The sequence below is a fragment of the Ascaphus truei genome, chromosome 2 (assembly GCF_040206685.1).
Source record: "Ascaphus truei isolate aAscTru1 chromosome 2, aAscTru1.hap1, whole genome shotgun sequence".
Classification (NCBI taxonomy): Eukaryota; Metazoa; Chordata; class Amphibia; order Anura; family Ascaphidae; genus Ascaphus; species Ascaphus truei.
The window spans coordinates 122,266,777-122,288,891 of NC_134484.1; the positions used below are offsets into that span (position 1 = coordinate 122,266,777).

Below are 22,115 nucleotides of genomic sequence, written 5' to 3' on the forward strand. Positions count from 1 at the left end.
GTGACATTAATGCGGTTTAGCTTCCAAGACCCGAACCCCCACCCCACCCCCCCCCCCCCTACTTCAACCCCCCGCCCCCTACTTCCCACCTAGGGTAAGGAACACTGTTTAAAAAATAAATAAATAAAAAAGCAAAAGACAATCCTATATAACTCAATTTGGCATGACACCTATAATAACGCCTACATCTTTATTTTACTTATCGTTCAAAACCTTTTTCTTTCAAAAGAGCGTAGTTGCATCCTGATTCACTCGCCATGTTTCATTATAATAACAACATTGCTACTTACGGAATATTCTATTTATAGATACTTTTCTTTAACCAATTAGTAAGTGCATTTAAACGTTGTATGTTTTCATGTACGGTTTACATTGTTAAAACACTATAACCTTGAAATCCCAGCAACAACAAAAAAAAAAACGACAAGTGATGGATTCAAAAGCAGATAAACCTGGCATTGAATATATCCTCTGATAGGCTTAGATAAAAGACAAACGTCAAAGCAATTATAAACGCATAGCCGGATGTACTCCCGCGGGGGAAGGAAGAAGCGGTGCACAAAACGGATGGAGGCTGGATCACGAAGCAAAAATTTATTTATCTACCATAGCAATACAATAAAAATCTTCCAGAAACTCTGACAAAGCACAAACTTCGCAAAACGCGTTAGAGTGTTCTCTACCGTTCCTGGAAGATGATTTTTATTGCATTGCTATGGTAGATTAATACATTTTTGCTTCGTGATCCAGCCTCCGTGTTTTGCGGCTGTGCACCGCTTCTTCCTTCCCCCGCGGGAGTACATCCGGCTACTTGCTTTCCTCTGATGCCAGGGACTCGTGGAAGCTTCCTGTGCAGGTCGCGAGTACCTAATTTCCTTATTCAAATCACAGCTTGTACTCCAGGTGATACTAGCCCCTAGCCCATTAGGATCTGCCCCTGCATCACAACCGTCAGTGGTTGACAAATCACCAAAAAATCTACTCGCCACACAAAAAAATCTACTCGCCACCTAGTACCAAACGTGTGCTGCTTGGGCCAATATTTACTCGCCCGGGGGTGAAAATCCACTCGCCCGGGGCGAGCAAATGTATAGGTTTGTCGAACACTGACAACCGTGAGTGCACCGACCGCTCCTTGGGGAACATCGTGGGACTTGTGCTTTTTCCTCAATAGGACTTATTCATATTGCATTCCAATTTATATGACCACACCACAAACCTCAGCTATCAACAGCTATTCTATTTCAACACAGCAAACATTTGCTTGGGTCAAAACATTTATTTTTGTCACCCACATCTATTGTTATCTTTTCTGATGCACGGACACTGGACTTTTGTTCTGGAATTCGCTACAATTATAAACACACACACTGCATCTTTTTAAATGCGTTTAAAAATCTGATTGTTCCAAACAAAGATCAAGTGTTAATCACAGAAGAATGAAATCACTAAATGCAGCCAACACCTTGAACCCAATATCTTTCTTCTGGATTTATACCTTTTTCTGTTCATCTGCTCCCGATATTCCTTTTGCTGGCTTTAAATGAAATTTCATGTCGGCTAACAAAATGGTCCTTCTCTCTTTTCAAGGCTGGTCTCCCCACAGATCCTGATATTTGAGCTTTAATGCACGACAGCCCTGAGCAGTGCATGCAAGGTGCAAGTGCTTACAGGTAGGATAACTTAGAAGTATGGAAAGAGCGTGGCACCACAGACTTGGTTTAAAGTGAAACCTTGACAAAGGCTCTATTATACAGTTAAAATGTGGGCATTTTACGGCTAAATAAAGTCTCTTTAAAATCCATTCCGTGGTGCCGCGCTCTAACCATATTTCTATGTTGCGCTGCTATAAGGGCTTTGCTGGGAAGCCTCCTTATAGCAGTGAGCCCCGGTGGCTGGAATCTTTATCTACTGATAAACAGAGTGTAAATCTTCTCTTACATACAGGTACGCCCATTGCTTCCTATTGAAAATGCTGAGAGCTGGTCTCCTCGTCAGACTCATTTGAATGGAGCTTACAGCTTCCCTAACAAGGAGACCGCTTCACAGCACATTATGTAGGAGTTTTCTTAAGGCTGCCTGCTGTATGCACCACTTGTCCAGAACTCAAACTCTCTTCCCGTTTGTCTCTATCAATCTCCTTCTCTTCCAATCGTCACGATCCATCTGACATCTCATCTTGTAAATACGCATTTCTCTAAACTGACTACACTACATATTGCTGATGGACTTACCCTAGGGTACAGAACAATGTGTGTCGATAACCATAATAATTATCTCACCGGTATGTATTCTATTGCTACACAGCATGCCGCACATGATATATATATATTATACACACGTGTGTGTGTGCATGTATGTTTATATATGTTTATGTGCACGTGTGTGTATATGTAATATGTCACCTATCACTTGTATTGCTAATTTTGCAAATATCATCTAATTATTTATAATATAGATTTGTTTTTCAAATGTAAACCAAAAATACAAAAATCAGCTTACTGTAGCAATGAGGCAAAAGCTAGAAAAAACGGCAAACATTTGCGTGGAAAAAAAAGAAATAATAATAAAAAATAAAAAAATGAAGGACAACGTAATATATTAAAAAAGCTCTAATTTAGTAAGGAGGACAGCATTTAAATTACTCGTTCTTCAAAACTTAATTAAGTATCAGGATATCAAGGTAGAGTTATATAAATAATTATATGCATTTCAGTACTGTATTAAAAGGGAAATTACAACATTTTAGACTTAAATACCATGCTGCTTGCACATAAGCAGGAATTACACTGGTCCTACCTGCTTTAGCGCCTTTTTGGTGTGCTGCTGGAAGGAAGACACAAGCTTGCTCTGCACCGTGGAGTTACTAAGGTTGGAGTCTCGGTTGGAAGACGCTTCTTCAATTACCTGCTTCAGGCAAACTGCATATAGAAAGGTTAAAAAAAAAAGTGGCTATTTGGTATTTCAAAACATAATGTTCGATTTTGTATAAGCAAACAATTCAAATTTCTTGAAGTGCCTTTGGAACTCCGACATTAACTTCAGCTTTTTTAAATCACAATTGTTAATAAATAAATAAAATTAAAAAAAGTTCTGTTTTATCTTTAAAATTAACGAGGAATCATTTCAATCCCGTTTTTGAGACACGGCGTATATATTAAAGAACGCAAGTCCCAAAAAATAAATCTTTAGCACACTCACTCCAAACTCCACCAATTATCAGCAGGTGACCTGTTTATTAAACAGACTTTTCCTAAATCACGTACAGTATCCCTAATTTTATGAAGGAACTCTGACCACGATTTGAGTTACGGGCAGAAATGACCATGTAGCATATTACGTGGTAGTAGAATCACGAGCAAACCTTTTCTATTCCTTTCGGAAATAGTATGACATTTACTTGTCACATTAATATAAACCAGTCTTGGTAACATAATCTATTGCAAAGTTTCTTATGTCCCAGGGGTGCCTAACCTTTTCCACCTTGCAGACCAATCCAATATCAATAATAGTTTGATTGAAGATCACATTTACAGTAACATATATATATATATATACACACATGTATACCCTAATCAGCTGTTAGTGGTTATATGAAATGTACAGACTAAGAAAGCTGCATGAAGTGAATTTTAAAAAGACTTCGAGGGACGGGTCAAGGGATCACAGAGTTAAGGCATAGGACACCGATTCTAAGTGCTACTGTATTTGTATCCTTTGCTTTCAAACAACGACTGCATCTAAGTCCAATTTCTCTACAATAAAGACCTTTTATCAATTCTTCCTTGTGGCTATAAGTGCTATACACGAAATCAAAATCTAAATAAGGCAATGATGAATTTATAGTGAAGAGGAGACACAAGGTATTTGTGCAGGTGCCAACAATGACGAGAGGGATAAGTGTTTACAGAATGATGGAGACGAATACATATAGTGTTTAAATTATGTTGTTTCTTTAGATGATCCATGGGGAGCGGGGGAGTGTGGGGGGGGGGGAGGGGCAATTTGAATGATATTGTCCCATTCTACCATAAATCCTCTCACATGAAGCCCTTTGCTGCCATAGGGGCAGCCAATGAAGGGTTTAGACATAATGGGCAAAGCATCTTCAAGCAGAAAGCTTGTCTTGGAATGAGCTCAGATCTTCCCCTGCATGGGGAAATGGCTTCACAAAATTTGTAAAAGGGACCAAAGTAGAGTGGCCCTTTACCTAGGTCCTGCTATATACCAACTGGATTACTGTGCCGGTCTGAGAATCACAGGCATGGTAACGTCACCACCCAATGACCCCCATCGAAGATTTGTCTCAGTAGCAAACTTAAAACACACAGAGAGAAAAAAGGACTTTGTGGCAAATCCCGTTGGCTCTCCCTTCCCATAAATTGTCTATGCCACGAATGACACTTTTTTGCTTGCTTTTGTTTGCCAAATGCACAGTTATTTTGCTATTTATTTCAGTATTTCTAGAATCAATGTCTGAGAGGATACACAAAGCGCAAGAACTCCTCCTATATGGTGAATATTCAATCTTGCAGGAGTGAGGTAATGTTGATGCTTAATTCTCAATATGCAAAAAGAGAAAAAGGAAGAAATATAGTGCAACACAGTTTAATATAGTAACAATGGTAGAACCAGGAGCTCGAATGCGCTCACATGCTCACGAATAAAAACAAGCAATTCGACCACTCTGGGTTCTGTATTATACGGTGCCGCTCGGTTGTGTAGTGAATACAGCCGCGTGTCCTCCCAACGCCCTCACTCCCGCGATCGGGATGGCGTCTGATGCCACGGATCCTCTCAGCCTATCAGCATCTGCTGCTGGAGCCTCTCAGATTCGGCAGAGAGGAAAGGTATGCAAACAGGTCAGCGGGGGACACCGTAGTTATTACGAACAGTAATCGGCACCAACTTCACAGGACTGCAACAGTGGTAATATCCACGGGGTGTAACGGGAACCCTACGTGTTTCATCCGGATGCAACCAGACTTCCTCAGGGGTGTATTCACTACACAACTGAGCGGCACCGTATACTACAGAACCCAGAGTGGTCGAATTGCTTGTTTTTATTCGTGAGCATGTGAGCGCATTCGAGCTCCTGGCTCTACCATTGTTACTATATTAAACTGTGTTGCACTATATTTCTTCCTTTTTCTCTTTTTGCATATTGAGAATTAAGCATCAACATTACCTGACTCCTGCAAGATTGAATAATCACCATATAGGAGGAGTTCTTGCGCTTTGTGTATCCTCTCCGACGTTATCTTGAGGGATTGCGAAATTCCTCACACCAGCAGCGTCACCCCTTGGTGATATCTATTTTATATATTTATGCATACATCCATAATTCACTGAATTCACATTGTTAATATATAATATATATTTGGGTTTGCGCTTAAAACTTTCTATCTCCCTAGAATCAATGCCTGATGGATTTTTAATGAACACAACAATAAAACACTTGCTTTATTAAAAGGGCTCTTGATTTATTGTTCACACAGAAACCTACTTTCAAGGTAAAATCATGAAAAAAATATATATGTGGTCCAAAATATTTGTTAACGAGCTCAGAGTGTTATTCTTTCTTTGTACTGATTTTTAAGTCTTGTCGTCATGTCTCTCTCAAACTTCAATTCTGCCCCTCATACTCTTATTTTGCTTTCTTCCACAGCCACTTTGGAAAACGAATGGAATGGCTCAGCTGCATAACGAATTAAATGGTCTGGTAAAGCGTGGTCCCTGGGTACTCGTGTATTCTGAGAAGCCACAAATTTCCAATACAAACCACCACTTATAACAATTGTTATTTCATCTCTTACAGGCTCATTTTAGCCGAAACTCCTCCCCTCGACTTCCTTGTGGAATTTCGGGTGAAAGACGCCCGATCTGCAGCTTTGGCAGATCTAGAATAAGCCCCTTACAGTCTAAGGACGCAGCTTCAATACATGCAAGACATCGCTGTCCATGGATGCAGCGGAAGTGCTGCAATCTCCTATGATAAACCCTTCCATCATGGGTGCCATCTTTTAGCCCAACCCCCCCTGTCCCCCATATATTGCCTACCTTCATTTTCTTCTCCGTTGCTGCTCGCCTCGGCCATTTCCGTTCCATCTAACTCTGACTCGCAGCCTATTTCCAATGATCCATCTGTGGGACAAGTAGATTCTTCTCTCTGCAGGAAGATAGAAGAGATATACAAAGGATAGCAATGCAAACCTACAGGGCAACAAACAGAACTGCCACCTGAACGCCTTACAGCTATAAGGAAGATTATCCACATACTTTTTATAGATTACAACGTATTTGAAATCTCCTTGCTTTAAGCCTAAATGTAAATGTTTCACATATACAGAACTATATACATATAAAAGTGACCCTTATAGATTTAAAGCAGCAATCCCCCGAAGAAGCCTATACAAGTTTAACTCACTGAATGTTAGTATCTTGCCAACCGGGCATGTCCTGCTCTTACAAATATTATTTTATTACTCTCTAGCATCCAAGGTTACCATGGCAACCTTTAGAGTGCCCTGGGCCCTAAGGAGGGCTCCATTTTAGCTTAATATTTCAAATGCTTGTATCTCCTAATCTAACCAACGGATATTAAAAATAAAAACGGCGTTGTAAAGGACAAGAAGGGGAGGGCTAAGTTGAGCGTAGGCTGCTAATTTAATAGATATTTTACAAAAATGTAGATATGTTACTGCTGCAGAAAATAAACGGATTCGCCCAATAAAAGAAAATTCACTATTTTAATGTAGACTAAATTTTCTTCTAAACTGGTATCACAAAACAAACAGAACATCTATAAACACCCTCAGCATGTAATTATTTATCACTTTACTGTATATTCAAAACATAACTGTAAAGTGATGCATTTTTAATCAAGTGTGGAATAAAGGGAAAATTGGCATCAGAGTACAAAGTCAATTGAAGAAGCCGGTTTTTGCTTCTGCATTAATATACTGTAACCTGGAATGGTTTTATTCCCACATCAATAAATTAGGAGGAATTAAAAGCCAAATAATTATGACAAGGTATTCTGTATAAGAGAACAATTATAATAAAAAAAGGCAAACAGTAGTTTGTTTTCATGGGAGTACATCGTTACCAACATAAGCCATTCCAGCTCTCTCCTCTGATGCAGCACAAAACATTCTTATCCAGCAATCAAGAAGCCCAGACATTTTAGCATGGTACTGTATGCATCTTCAAAATCTCTCCTTCACTAGCACAAAACCGCTCCCTATTTTGTAATAACGCAATGATGGTAAATTGAGAGACCCACAATCTCTTTCAACCTTATCCTGGTCCATAAACTGAAGAGAAAAATCAATACATTTCAGAAAAGGGCATATTACCCAAGATCTATAGATTACCTACTACAAGTATTAATTAGTGCAAGAGCTGTAGCTGCTTCCATCTGTCCCTGGCTGTGTGCCTGCCCTTTGCAAGTTCATGGAGAGCCCACGTAACAAGATGTGTATGTAGCCTCAGCTGAAGACAGAGAATCCAACTTACTTTAAGAGCATAGAGTCCTGACTTCCCAGGGATTTTGAAGAAGGTTCCATCCCCCACACGAGTGTTAGTATGAAGCATTGCATTTAGACAAGCCAACGGAGAAGTGCCACTACAACGCAAGAAAACGACAAAAAAAGCGTGAAAATGAGTGTAAAGCGAGTGAGCTCAAAATACCTCTTACAATGCTGTCTCCTCCTTGCTTTCTCTCTTTTTTTTTCCCCCTTTTCTCCTTTTTTCTGCTCATGCTTTCCTTTAGTGAAATTCTTCAGAGCCTCAAAGCATCTACATTACAATAAAGAGCTAGCTTTGGCAAACCTAATCAAATGCATCTGCTCCATAGGCTTGAGGGGAAAAGTCTGTGCATCGTAATTATGCTTTCTCATACAAAATAAATAAAGAAATAATACACACACAAAAAAAAAAAAGAAGCAGAGCTGTATGCTTTTAGCAAGAGCAGTGTCCAAATATTTAAGTAAAATCATTCAGTAAATAACACAGGAAAGCTGTGGTTTTTAAAACGCTGCAGACAATGTGACTGATACACATGAATGATCAGAAGAAAAAGCCAAGTTCAAGGGCAGCTGTATCCCGTAGGATGAAAAGCAACAAAAGAAGAGTTAGAAAGGCCCCGGAAGAACAGATTGAAGTTACAAGTGGTTGTGTTTCTGGCTTGGGGGTGGGGGGGGGGGGGGGGTCGGAGTAATTTTCTCTTAAAAGTCAAAAATTGAGTTGCTGTCGCACACAAAAGGTTTGACTCGGGGCAGAGTTTGAAGAGAAGAATGTGCAAGAGGAGCAACATTATACCCAATGCAACAGCATGCTTCTGGAACGCTAATAACCCTTTTATACCTGGAAACGGTGGCAAGAAACACCGCAACGGCAACGGAATGCAGAAGATCAATCTAAATAAACCTGCTGCTGAGCAGCTGCTTGCAGACTAACGTTGGAAATGATGTGAGCGATTACAATCAACAACAGTTTGTTTTATTACAGTGATAACAACACACGTGAAATGTCATCGTCGTCACAGTAATCAGCTTAAATGGATATAATTACATGTCATGTAGAGCGCTTCCTTTCTGTCACTTACATGCCCAGCACAAACACTAAGTATTAAAAAGAAAGGCAGCAACAGTCAATGAGCTGCTTCTGGGAGAGTTGGACTTCATAGTTTGCTGAAATATTGCTACAGAATGTAGGTAATCTGTTTATGGGGCAGACTCCTTTAACCCCAATATCTAATAACCCCATTAAATTACAAGTCAGTGAAGGAATTTTCGAACATCCACACAATATTGCACATACTCTCACACCAGAACTGTCACGAAGCTCAATGTTTTCACTCTTATGCACTTTGTTTGCGCAAAAGAAAATTGAGGAAATAAGGCATTACAGCAGCCCGTGTGTGTCCATATGATTTTAGGCTGTAGCTTTATATGAAATTCCCTTTCCTGTGCAATGTGTGATATATAGTATTAGATTGTTACATTATATTTACACATTATACTATCAAATGCAACATGCACTGTGCCTTCGCAGACTACCAAACCACATTAAAAGGTTTTAGATTACAAGTAAAACAGTTAATTAAAAAATGGGAAAAATCATACCCCCACATAATGTGTTGCCGGTTAAGTATTTATGTAATTTACAATCTATTTAGCTAAATGTGTTGGTGGGAGGAAGGTGAAAATCTGTAATGAGTTGGAACATGGTATCCTCTGCATCGCAGAGACACCGCGTGTTTGGGGTGTTTTCCACGCTGATCTCTGTGGTGAACATTGCTCTGTAAAGGCCATGGAGCAGATTACAGCGGAGACCGGAGATCTCGGTTTCAATGCGATTTTATATGGCACATTTGCGAGTGCAATACTTTTTTTTTTACCCCTTATAATTGTAGTACTAAAACACAGACTATGAAGCATGCGCTCTGGTGTTTTTATATATTTTTCACTCTGGAATTGGTAATGGCCGAAGCAGCTGCAATAAGACTCCCTGGGACCATTGTGGGACTCTACTCAATTTGGACCAGTGCTTTGAGTGAACATTTAAAGGAGACATTCTCCTTGTAACACAACAAGTTCTTTTTTTTCCAGAAATCGCATAATCCATTATTTATATATTCTGTTTCAAAAAAATAAAAATTAATATTATATATTATATTATATATATCTATAAAAGTGAAATGTTTGTTTGTGGCATTGTTTTGGTGTTGTGCGTTTTCTGATTGTTTGGCAGATGGGGTGACGTCACTGAGCAACTGCCGTCACCAGCCACCCGCCGCATACCAAAGCAACGCAGTAAACAGCAACCAGCGCGAGCCCTCACATCGCCTCCTCAAAGCCAGGCACCGGCTACCTCACACCCCTGCGCATCAAAATCAGTGACCGCAGCTCACTCGCCGACATCACCCCCCCTCACCCGCAGCTCACCTCCCCGCCAGCTCCTCCCCCATCACCCGCAGCTCACAGGCAACCGCCGGCTCCCCCCCATCACCCGCAGCTCACAGGCAACCGCCGGCTCCTCCCCCATCACCCGCAGCTCACAGGCATTTTATATCATATTTATTTTTCACAATCTTATAGAACCTTTACACCCAATACTCAACCTACTGTTAACCTATTTCTAAGTAATACTACCTATTAGTGATTTACATCCCGGGCAATGCCGGGTATATAAGCTAAATATATATATATATTATTTATATATATTTATACATACATACTGGTTTTTTTTATATATCTCAAATGGAAATATTACTGTATGCTTATTTGCATGTCTTAGACAGGTTTGCAGCCCTGCCTTTCACCATTATCACCCAGCTTACAGTGCTTCCAACTGCAGCAAGGGATTCTGGGAAGTGACTTGCAAATGAGCACACAGTGCCATGCTTTTCTGTGGAGGGTTTTTGTCACTTTTTTTACCCGCCATAACTTAAGTATTTGTGTGTATATATGTGTGTGTGTGTATATGTGTGTGTATCTATGTGTCTGTGTCTCTGTGTGTCTGTGTGTGTGATAGATATATATATATATATATGCCGTTTTGTGCTCTGCTGTACTCCACGCAGCATTACCGCCGCCAATCGCCCCAGGCGCACGTGTTTATCGCGGTTGCTTTGTTTGAATTTCATGGATTTTGTTTCTGTGTGTGCAATGAAATGCAATGAAATGAATGAATTGTAATGTGTACAGTACTGTGCTATTGTGTCAATTTCAGGTGTTTAAAAGCCAGAACACTAAAATGCCATTTTCTGCACTCGCCTCTTAAGGCGGGAAGGTTGGAAGAAATCCCGCGCCATGACATGGGTATTCCGAGGTATACACCGCGTGAAGTGTTCGAATAACAATCACTGCATCTGTAGCACATAAAGATTACTTGTGAGCACATTCACATGTCTTAGACAGGTCTGCAACCCTGCCTTTCACCATTATCACCCAGGATACAGTGCTTCCACTGCAGCAAGTCTGTCACCTTTTGCCTGAAATCCATTTTTTACATGGAACCCTTATAAGCAAATGCTCGCTGTTAACACAGCTTTTAAGCACAGCATGGGAATCAGATGCAATGCCAGAGAAAGCACTCACAGACATGTTTCGACCTTAATGGGTCTCATCAGTGTGAGGTTGGTTGTACTGGCTTGGCCATTTTCAAGGCTGCAGGATTTACACATTTTAAGTTATTAGAACTACATATAATTACAATTATATATAGAATTACATATAATATAATTAATTATTATAATTATAACTGTGTTAACAGCAAACATTATCTTATAATGGGTTTCATGTAAAAATGGATTTCAGGCAAGAGGTGACACGGTGTGTTCATTTGCATGTAATTTCCCAGGAACCTTTGCTGCAGTGGAAGCACTGTATGCTACGTGATAGTGGTGAAAGACCTGTCTAAGACATGTGAATGTGCTCACAAGTGGTCTTTTTATTTGAGAGATAGATATATAGAGATAGATATATAGAGATAGATATATAGAGATAGATATATAGAGATAGATATATAGAGATAGATATATAGAGATAGATATATAGAGATAGATAGAAGATAGATAGATATATCGATAGATATATAGGTGTGTGTGTGTATAGAATGTACCTGGGTCTTTTTGGCGATTGCCACTGGTTTGTGTTAGCATAGTCGCAGTCTCTGCTGTGTGTGTTGTGTGTGTGTGTGTGTGTGTATTCACATCCATAAAAAAATTATATATTCACATATATTAAGGAATTATTCACTTATCTTATCATACACTTTTCACATATATTATTCCAATGTAGCACCATGTTATACAGTATAGATAGCGAGAGAGTACAGTCTGCGGCATGCACAGCTAGAATAGCTTGCCTGTGTTCACCTAAAACGGAATTAGTCATAAATTAGACAAGGTTCAGGCGCTCAGTGGACTTGAGGAAAATGCTAAATAGTAATTTCATTCATCAAAGTTTCAGTTAACACATATGTTGATAAATTAAATTATCCTTTTCTTAAAGTCCTTTGAGCAACTGAATTTTTGCAACTTTTTGACATACATATTGTTGTTGTAGAGGTAAACGTCATTAACTACAGTACATTCTTTCAGTACTGAGGAAAAGGCGATAACATTTTCTTTTTGACATTATTTCAAAATCATACTTAATGAGTTTTATGTTTTGGTAACTCTGAACTATGGCCATAAATAGGCACTTAATTAGTTTTTCAATAGAAATACCAAGAAATTCCGAATCAAGAAGAGCATTGTGAGTTTTTGCCAAAAATGCACTTATTGAGTTTTACCTCTAAAACGAGAGATATATACATGCAGTATACATATAGCATAGATATACACAGAGCTTTTTGTGAGGGTACGTACGCCCCTTGGTGCATCTCTTGTACAAGAATCTGTGGATCTATTTATCCCCTTCGTGCCAATGCCTTCAGGGTTACTGGCTCAGAAATTATTCCTAGCAGAGAAGGAGTTAACTCACTCCTGTTTCCATGTTTTGAACCAGGGGATGTAGCGTGTGTGTGCGCGCGCACATTATGGCTGGTACAAAACATTCCCAAAACATATCCAGAACACACAATTTTCACCATCTTCCCCCTAAACAGACCGAATTTTCAAAGTTGATATTCAATATGCTAAAACTACTTTTGTTGTGTGTGTTGTAGGGTGGAGGGAGAAAGAGATATTGTGTGGTATTGTGCTGTAGGGGAGTGAGGGATTGTGTGGTATTGTGCTGTAGGGGAGTGAGGGATTGTGTGGTATCGTGCTGTAGGGGAGTGAGGGATTATGTGGTATTGTGCTGTAGGGGAGACTTTATATGATTTTTCATTTGATCTGTAATGCTTTAATTTTTTTGGAAGTGTTATTGTTTGGTTGTACATCTATCATCTTTAGGTCACGTTGGTTTTAGCACCCGAGGCTTTTTTGAACAGTTTACAGGACTTTTTGCCATTTCTTTTTTACGAACAGGTTTATTTTCCTGTTCGAAAGCCTTATAGTATTTTCGTCTTTTTTAATAAATTACCCCAACTTTGAAAATGAAAAAGAACACACTGAATTTCTTTTCGCATCCCGTGAATAAAAAAAAAACTAGAGCAAGTGATGAAGTGACAGAAAAAGAATTAACGGCATCAGATTCTGTTTCATCGGTTGTTGAAAAGCAAATTGAAGATGCCTACTGTAGCTGTTGGACTTTAGATTTTAAAAAAAAAATGGTTTTTGCACGAAATATGATCAGCTATCTATTCGCAGGCTGTATGCCCTGCTGAAAAGTTGGAACTCGCAGTAAAAAAAAAAAAGACAGGAACTCAAGTATCTAAACAATGGGCCAACAATGAGATAACCTACTTCGGCGAAAAATCAACAGCAGATGTCTTTGCGAAAAAACTTTTCGATCACAAGAAAAACGTGGGACATAAAGCTGTGTTAAAGATGGCTACCGAAGCACACAAAGAGACCCTTGAGAATGTTTTTTTTAAAGGCGAAAAAGTGTTTACCGCCAAAAAATTTCACACTGCATATAAAGTGGCAAAAAAAGCCAATCTGACATTGATTTGCAAGAACTAAAAACGGAATAGACATGGGTCGTATCCTCCATTCTACAAAACGCATGTTTTAACATCGTGAATCACATTAGTGATGAAATGAGACAACATTTGGCTAAAGAAATCATTAGGTCGAAAAGTAAAAAGGTCATTGATAATAGACGAGTCAACAACCCAAGCCAAAAATCTACCCTAATTGTGTACGTTCAAATTTGTGTTGCAGATAATGGAAAGAACTCACTGGTAAATTTAATTTTGGACTTGGTCAAACTTCAAAGTGTTACTGCAAATGGAATTTTTGATTCTCTACTCGATTGTCTTTGGTCTTATGGGATGACAGAAGACTACATGAAATATTATTTCGTTTGTGTTGCGTGTGATGGTGCATCCGTGATGTTGGGGTGGCACAGTGGAGTTCAGAAAGTACTGAAGGTCACATTTCCTTCTTCAATAGTGTGGCACTGTGCTAATCACAGATTAGAACGGTCGGTCAGATACAGTAAAAAAAAAAAAAGTCTCAGGAATCAACAGATTTAAAGCGTTCATTGATAAGCTTTGTCTTGTACCATGGGTGGGCAATAAATAGCAGAGAATTAAAAACGTGCGCAAACTAGTTGGAGGTTCAATTATTAAAAATAGGCCGAATTTAAGCGCTCAAATGGACAGGCCAGAGATATTACGACAAAGGTAACAAGGCCGACAGACTTCTTGCTAGCAAGTTAAGAGGTGTACAAAAAAGGTCGCAAATAACGGTGATTAAAAATAAGTCTGGTGAGTTATTATATAATGGGAAAAAAATAGCAGACGAGTTTACCAAATTCTATACTAAGCTTTATAATCTGAGAACTAGATCTGCTAATTCAGAACCTGCTGAATCAAAGGCAATTATAGACTATCTAGATGACTGCAGTCTCCCTTCCCTGACAGAGGAGGAAAATTCCTTACTAAATGCTAAAATATCGGTGGAAGAACTAACGGCTGCAGTAAAATCATCTAAAACCTCAAAAACGCCGGGCCCCGATGGCTTTACAAATGTCTACTATAAGAAATTCCTACCAATACTGTCCACCCACCTTCTAAATTTGTTCAACTCATTCATGGAGGGGAGTCCAATTCCCCCTTCAATGTCATTAGCTAACTTAGCTATCATACATAAAGAGGGGAGAGACCCGACACAATGTGGAAGCTATAGACCTATTTCTCTCTTGAATAATGACCTCAATCTGTATAGTAAGATATTGGCAAACAGACTGAACCCCATCTTACCTAGATTAATACACATTGACCAGGTTGGTTCTGTCTCGGGCTGCCAGGCATCGGACAACACCCGCAAAATAATTAATATAATTGATCATGTTCACTTGACAGGTTCGAAGGCTATGCTATTGAGCATTGATGCAGAGAAGGCATTCGATAGAATTGATTGGCTATTTCTGGATAACACTTTCAGGAAATTTGGCTTTAAGGACTCATTTTTAGAAGGAGTCCGTGTGCTCTATCGGAACCCGTCTGCAGTGGTTAGACTCCCAGGTGGAAACTCTGAAAGGTTCCAAATTAAAAATGGCACGAGACAGGGTTGTCCCCAGTCACTCCTTCTTTTTGCCCTCACTATTGAGCCTCTAGCGACTAAAATACGAAAAAATACGAACATTCAGGGTATTTCAATTAGGAAAACAAATTACAACATTTCTTTATTTGCCGATGATATCATTTTAACTTTGATCAAACCCCAAACTTCCCTTCCTAACCTTCAAAGGGAACTGTTGGATTTTGGCAAAATATCAGGCTACAAAATAAATAACGAAAAATCTGAGGCCCTGAACCTGAGTCTTTCAGACCCAGAGGTGAAACTGCTCAAACTGAACTTCAGCTATAGATGGTGCTCCGCATACATGAAATACTTGGGGGTAAATGTATCCAGGAACTACCGATCTTTATACCACGATAACTATCCAGCACTCTTGGAAAAAATCAAAAAAGACCTGGACACGTGGGAAGGTTACCAGATTCCATGGATCGGAAGGATGATTACAGTTAAGATGAATATACTCCCCAGATTATTATATTTTTTCCAAACGCTTCCGGTCCAGGTCCCTGGTGCTGAACTAAAAAACACTCAAAATAAGCTGTTTAACTTTATTTGGCAGGGCAAGAGACCCAGAGTAGCTAGATCAGTACTGCTGTCATCAAGAGCAAGAGGGGCTTGGGCGTCCCAGATATATATAAGTATTACCTTGCAGCCCAACTAAAACAAGCAGTAATGTGGAACACAGACCCAGCCCATTGTTGCTGGATTGAGATAGTCACATTATGCCAAAACGCCTTCTCTGCAAGCATGCCTATGGAATCTAGATATGGGGAGACATGCAAATGCACAAATTAGAATTGAAGGCGACAAGACACACTTGGGAGGTCTGGTTGAAATGTAAGACCAGATACAGGCTCTCTATACCCAACTCACAACTTACGCCCATTTTCAATAACCCAAAATTTCCTCCTGGTTGTGGGTCTAGACTGTTTGACCAATTAAAATCGAAAATAATCAAGACGGTTGCCTAGGGAAGCTTCTGAGCTACCCAAACTTACGTGCTAAATACGAAATTACAGAATTGGACACATTTAAATATCTCCAAATTCGGCACTTTTTTTATTATTTTGATTTTATCTTTTTGATTTTTTTTTTTTTTTTTTGTTTTTTTATTTTTTTGCACTTTATTCAAAAAATATCCCCAAAACCAGAATTCGCCCCCCCCCCCCCCCACCAAGTTTGAGAACTTGTGTAAAGTCAATACTCACCAAAAAGGTCTTATTTCAGAAATGTACGCTGATCTGGAGAAATCAGCGGACCTTCCAAACCATGACTATATGCTCAAATGGGCAGCAGATCTAAGCATAAGTATTGACAGAGAGGATTGGGAAGAAATTTGGGAAGCAGACTCAGGAACTTCTATATGTACCACAATGAAGGAGAATATATATAAAATCTTATTTCACTGGTATCTTACGCCGGTGAGATTAAAACAACTATACCCTCTGGCATACGGTCTCTGCTGGAGTGGCTGTGGACAAAGGGGAGACATAGCCCACATTTGGTGGACATGTCCAGAAAAGGTTGCTTGACAATGAAGATGCTGATTTAGCACAATTGTCTCGTGCTTGATGAAAAACAGTAGCCAGAAGACGGTAACACTCAATTGACATTCGGAGAGATGGAAGTTAGAAACTTGTCGATCAGAGTTCAACTAAACTAAATTGTTATGATTCGCGGATTTCGTGAGTATCTGCCTGAAAAAAACGTACCTGGATAAATTGTTGAATTTGAAACACAGACTGAATACTATTCCCATTTCTTCAAGTGAATGTGAACGAAGATTTTCGCAAATTAATCTGATCTGCCCGACCAGAGATTCGTTTATGACGAAAACCATTTCCGCACTTTTGTTTAATCATAGTTGTTCAACGTCCCCCTCCCACAATGACCCTACAAAAGACGTCTATTCATGGTTTTTTCGAGGACAATGCTCAACCATAGACACCAACAGCAAAGAACGAAGTCAGAACATTTTGGCAGACTAGAACTTGATAAAAATTTGGCATTTTCTATGAAACTCTAATTTTTGTATGTTTTCAAACAAAGTAATAGGCCGCGTCTATAAATGTTAAACATTTTGATTGGTATTATGCATTTTTGATTTTTATTACCAACTAGCTGAGAGACCCGGCGTTGCCCGGGATGTAATGTTCCTGCTCCTCTCTCTCTCCTCTCCCCTTCCCCCTCTCTCTGTTTGTCCCCCATTCACATCAATCCAGTTCCCCCCCTCCCTCCTTTACAGCTCTGTTTGTCCCCCTTTACAGCTTCATGCAGTGTGTGTGCGTCAGTCATTGAGTGTGCGTCAGTCAGTCACTGTGTGTGTGTGCGCGCACGTCAGTGAGTCTGACGCAGAAACACAAACACAGACACACACACACAGACTGACTGACGCATACACACACACACACACAGTCACTGTGTGCGTGTGTGTGTGCCTCAGTCAGTCAGTGTGTGCGTGCGCGTCACTCAGTGTGCGTGCGTCAGTCAGTGTGTGTGTGTGTGTGTGTGTGTGTGTGTGTGTGTGTGTGCGTGCGTGTGTGGGTGTGGGGGTGTGTCAGTCAGTGTGTGTGTCAGTCACTGTGTGTGTGTGTGTGTGTGTGTGTGTCCCAGTCCTTTGGCCCGTCACTCCGCCTCAGGCCAATGAGAGGTGTGCGGGGGCGGGCGGGCCAAGGGACCAATGAGATTTCCCCTAGGGACACAGGACATCCAGGCAGGCATACAGTGCTTTCACTAATATAGTATAAGATTGTCAGTACCAGCACCTCTTTTTTTTTTTTTTTTTTAACAAAAAAATAAAATAAATAAAACACGCACGCACGCACGCACGCACGCACGCACGCACGCACGCACGCACGCACGCACGCACGCACACACACACACACACACACACACACACACACACACACACACGCACACGCACACGCACACGCACACGCACCAAGATTCGACCACATCTTGTTGAGATCTCCCGGCCAATTCACCTAAAATCTCGCTAGATAGTCCACAGCAGACAAATTGCCCATCGGATTCCCTCAGCGGGGGTCCCTGCTGTGTGAATCCTACCGGGTTCTACCTGTCTGTAAGAGACGCGCAGTCAGAGAGAGACTAAATCAGTCACTCTACCTGCACTTCTCTAACAGGCGATCGCGGGGGTTTTATTTTATTTTAATATCACTGTATTGTAGCAGGTCTATGGAGTTGAACCGCATTGATTTCAGGTCCGGGGACCCCCTGCTTCCAGAGTTACAGGCCCCATTATTGGGTTCCGGTATCCCAGAGGCCATGTTTAAATTCTCCTGCGTCATGGCCCACGTGATCGGGGGATTTAAACTAACCAGAGGGATACAGGCACCCCATAACTGCTACAATACTGTAATATTAAAATAAAACCCCTGCAGTCGCCTGTCAGAGGCGCGCAGGTAGAGTGACTGATTACAGACAGGTAGAACCCGGTGGGATTCACACAGCGCGAGTCCCATTCAAACGCAGCGACCCCCGCTGTGTTAATCCGATGGGCCATTAAGTCAGTTTTCGGCTACCTTGCAAGTTTTTTCAGCGAAATCTCGAAATTTTTGTCGAGAAGTGGTCGAATCTTGGTGGCTACATCTGTATGTACACATATATACACCAAAGTGCACTCACGGTTCCATACAGTATGCCAATTGCCTGGGTCCTTCATGCACTACGTAAAGAAGAAGATGTAATAATGATGCACTCACAGGACTCCTTAGCTAGGAACAATTCTCAATTCAAACGTCAACATTTCAGTCCCTACATGGACCTTTATCAAGATGCCAAAATTGTGAATACCCATGTTCATGCCCTTACACCCATCATAGCGTGCAAGTCAAAATCAGCACGTGAAATCAAAGGTGCATTGCCTAGCGAACACAAGCGGTAGACATATCACCACCTAGAGGATAAAACGTGGAGCCCCACTGCGCCAGTATGTCAGATTAAAGCAGCAATACTACATTACCCCCTCCTTTTTATTTATTTTTACACTTCTTTCTATATGTAAAGCAGGTGACAATCTATAATTCTACATTCTTCCCTAAAGTGGCAAATCGTTTGGTGCTCCTGTTATAAATCTGTCAAAATACTGGTTGTATGCCTAACAATGGCTGCCTTTCAGTTTCAATCAATCCTTCAGTCAGTGTAACTCAGCAGCTACAATGTATTATTATATTACTACGGTAACATTATCGATTATTACAGTTTACAGCTCATACTGCTGGGAACATTGGCAACAAATGGTCACAAACAGGAAAGTGTTGCAAATATCTTGTACTGCTTGGGGAAGTGTGCTAAAACCTGCTATAGAAATCAAAGGATGCTCATTATATTACAACTCATTAAAATGGTATTAAGAGTTGAATGAGAAAAAATGAAGCAAGTATTATCTAATACTGTACTACAGAACCAATTTTGTGTACAAAAAAAAACACTATAAAAAAAATAAGATTTCACGTTTTACTGCTTTAATAGAGACATTAACAACTAAACTGTGAAATGTTGCAATTAAAAGGTATGTACATCAACAAAAATACTAAAAATGAATGTACAATGAAGAAGAAAAAACAACTAAAGAATAGAACGTAGAGATTGGAGTCATCACATGTATATTCAAAGTATTCCGTCCAAAATCCCACCTTTAAAAATCCGACACATAGTATGTATGTCTTTATTTATATAGCATGAAAGGATCCAAGGCACTACGGATTTCTAAGAAAAAAGTATTATCAAAAATCAGCACAACGTTTCAACCTTCTCTGAGGTCTTTCTCAAGTGACTAACATCGATGTTAGTCACTTGCAAAGGTGATTAACCGCAAGTATTTTGTTTTTCATTGTGTAGGTGTGCAGTACTGCTAATCATTTTTTTATTTATATAGCGCCATTAATGTACATAGCACTTCACAGTAGTGATTGATTGATAAAGATACATATACATATATCTAATAATCAGAAAAATAAGGTATGACGCGCACATATCGATCTGTGCAATGAAAATAAAACAAAGCATGGATGCTGTGCACGGTAAATACAAGTTAATAAAACAGTGGATGATATAATGAAAAAGGAATCTATTGGAATCAGTCCCTATTCACTGTTGCGGCTTTAAAGTCTATGACCCCACACTGGATCCTTACAAGAGAAGATGATTGTCCAGACTAACCTAAGGGCAAACAGTGGGGGGGAAAGAAAACCGTCATGGTGTAGTATAACAAGAAAATTGGAAGGAAAACTTCTTTGAATGATAATAAATGCACAAATTTGCCACGTGTATTTTAAGTGCATTAGTCCACTGGTATAGTGAGTGCAGGTGGGAATCTGTATACACTGTATCTTCTGGTTGCAGTCATAATAGCTTCAGAAGCATAAACTAATAATAAAATAATAACAAGCATGGCAATATATATTTGAAACACAGACAGAACTCAGTGCTACATCCAAAGACACTAATACACGGTACAGTGCATATATATATATATATATATATATATATATATATATATATATATATATATATATATATATATATATATATATATATATATATATATATATATATATATATATTGTGGTTATTTTGGGGGTTCAATATGAGCTTATAGGGGTCCTGTATGTTTTGCAATTCTTGTTCAGCTGGTCCTAGCTGATTTGGTGGGTGGCTCCTCCTTCCCTAGTTTGAAGCTCACCCCCTCCCACTTTTAAATGGTTAAAGCTCACTCCATTGCACCTTCCACACCCATGGGAACTTGCATGCAGTTTCATTGCGACAAATCTAATACAGAGTGCTTTTCCTGGTATTATACAGGCTAATAAGAGCTTCAATCAGACTTACAACTACTGTATGCAACTAATTTTGACAGATTTATTATAAATCATTCTTCCTGGTAATGTACAGGTTATTAAGAATCAATTTTAGTGTTAGGACCCTTGAGACGTGCTCTGCCTTGGAGGGGCTCAAGGGCTTACAACACTTTGGCCAAAGAGTTAAACTAAAAGACCATTTTATTCAAAAGATATTTATATATTTAGGCACTGTACCGTGTATTAGTGTCTTTGGATGTAGCACTGAGCTCTGTCTGTGTTTCATGTTCTGTCTCTGGTTTTAAATCTCTAATATCTTAACATTACCCAGCAATTGCCCCCATATTTACGCTATTAAGCATATTAGTATGATTATTTTACTTTGGTTCTAGCATTTGTTATGGCAGCTTTAAAAAGTGTTAATACTTGGGCAAACTGCATAAAAGCAGCCAGTCCTTCTTCAGACCTATTTTACCAAGTGGTGCTATTCTACAGTACACTTTACGGCACATTCACATGAATGGGCTGTAAGGTAGCGTTCAACGCCGGGAAGGTAACTTATGAAATAGCATGTTGGGTATATAAGGGATATTACAATTCTGGCTGTATCGCCATCACCTTCTTAAACTTCTGTATAACGTACACACACAAAATTTATATTGTTTTTTTATTTTTTATCGCTGTATCGCCATCACCTTCTTAAACTTCTGTATAACGTACACACACAAAATTCAGAAACTCAACAGTGTCTTTATGTTTATGATGCAGGCCACAAATGTGATCCAGAAACAATAGTATTATCTTCAGAACATCTGCTGTACAGTGACCTGTAAACCCCAACAATCAAGAGTTTATCCTTTTCAGTGCATGATGGGCTGTGGTACCCGAGTGCCATGGCCCCTCTGGTATATCGCAATCGCGCCACCGCTCCTCATATTCTTCGGTATGCTGCCAGCAGGCTATGAATTTTCCCATTTGCTGCACCCAACACAAGTCAAGACAGGGGAAGTAAATGAGGGTGCAATTATAAGAAAGCAGAGGCAAGAGAGAACAATAGAAAAATGGAAAAAGAAGGCAAAGTAGAAGGACAGAGGGGCCAAAGAACAAAAAGGAACAACAGAAGAGAAGGAAAGAAAAAGGGAGAAAGTAAA

The 22,115-nt window shown here is 39.7% G+C and overlaps 1 protein-coding gene across 2 annotated transcripts in view; it reads right to left on the reverse strand.

Moving 5' to 3' along the window:
- Positions 1-22,115, reverse strand: part of ASXL3 (ASXL transcriptional regulator 3) — a 175,883-nt gene that overhangs the window by 80,668 nt on the left and 73,100 nt on the right. The window contains exons 4-6 of one of the 2 annotated variants that reach the window (XM_075584627.1): positions 7,519-7,627; positions 6,061-6,169; positions 2,800-2,921 (exon numbers count right to left, since the gene is read on the reverse strand). In XM_075584627.1, the coding sequence (XP_075440742.1) occupies positions 2,800-2,921; positions 6,061-6,169; positions 7,519-7,627 (340 nt within the window). Of the gene's footprint in view, positions 1-2,799; positions 2,922-6,060; positions 6,170-7,518; positions 8,171-22,115 lie in introns of those variants that run through there. The other variant, XM_075584613.1, reaches the window with a different exon arrangement.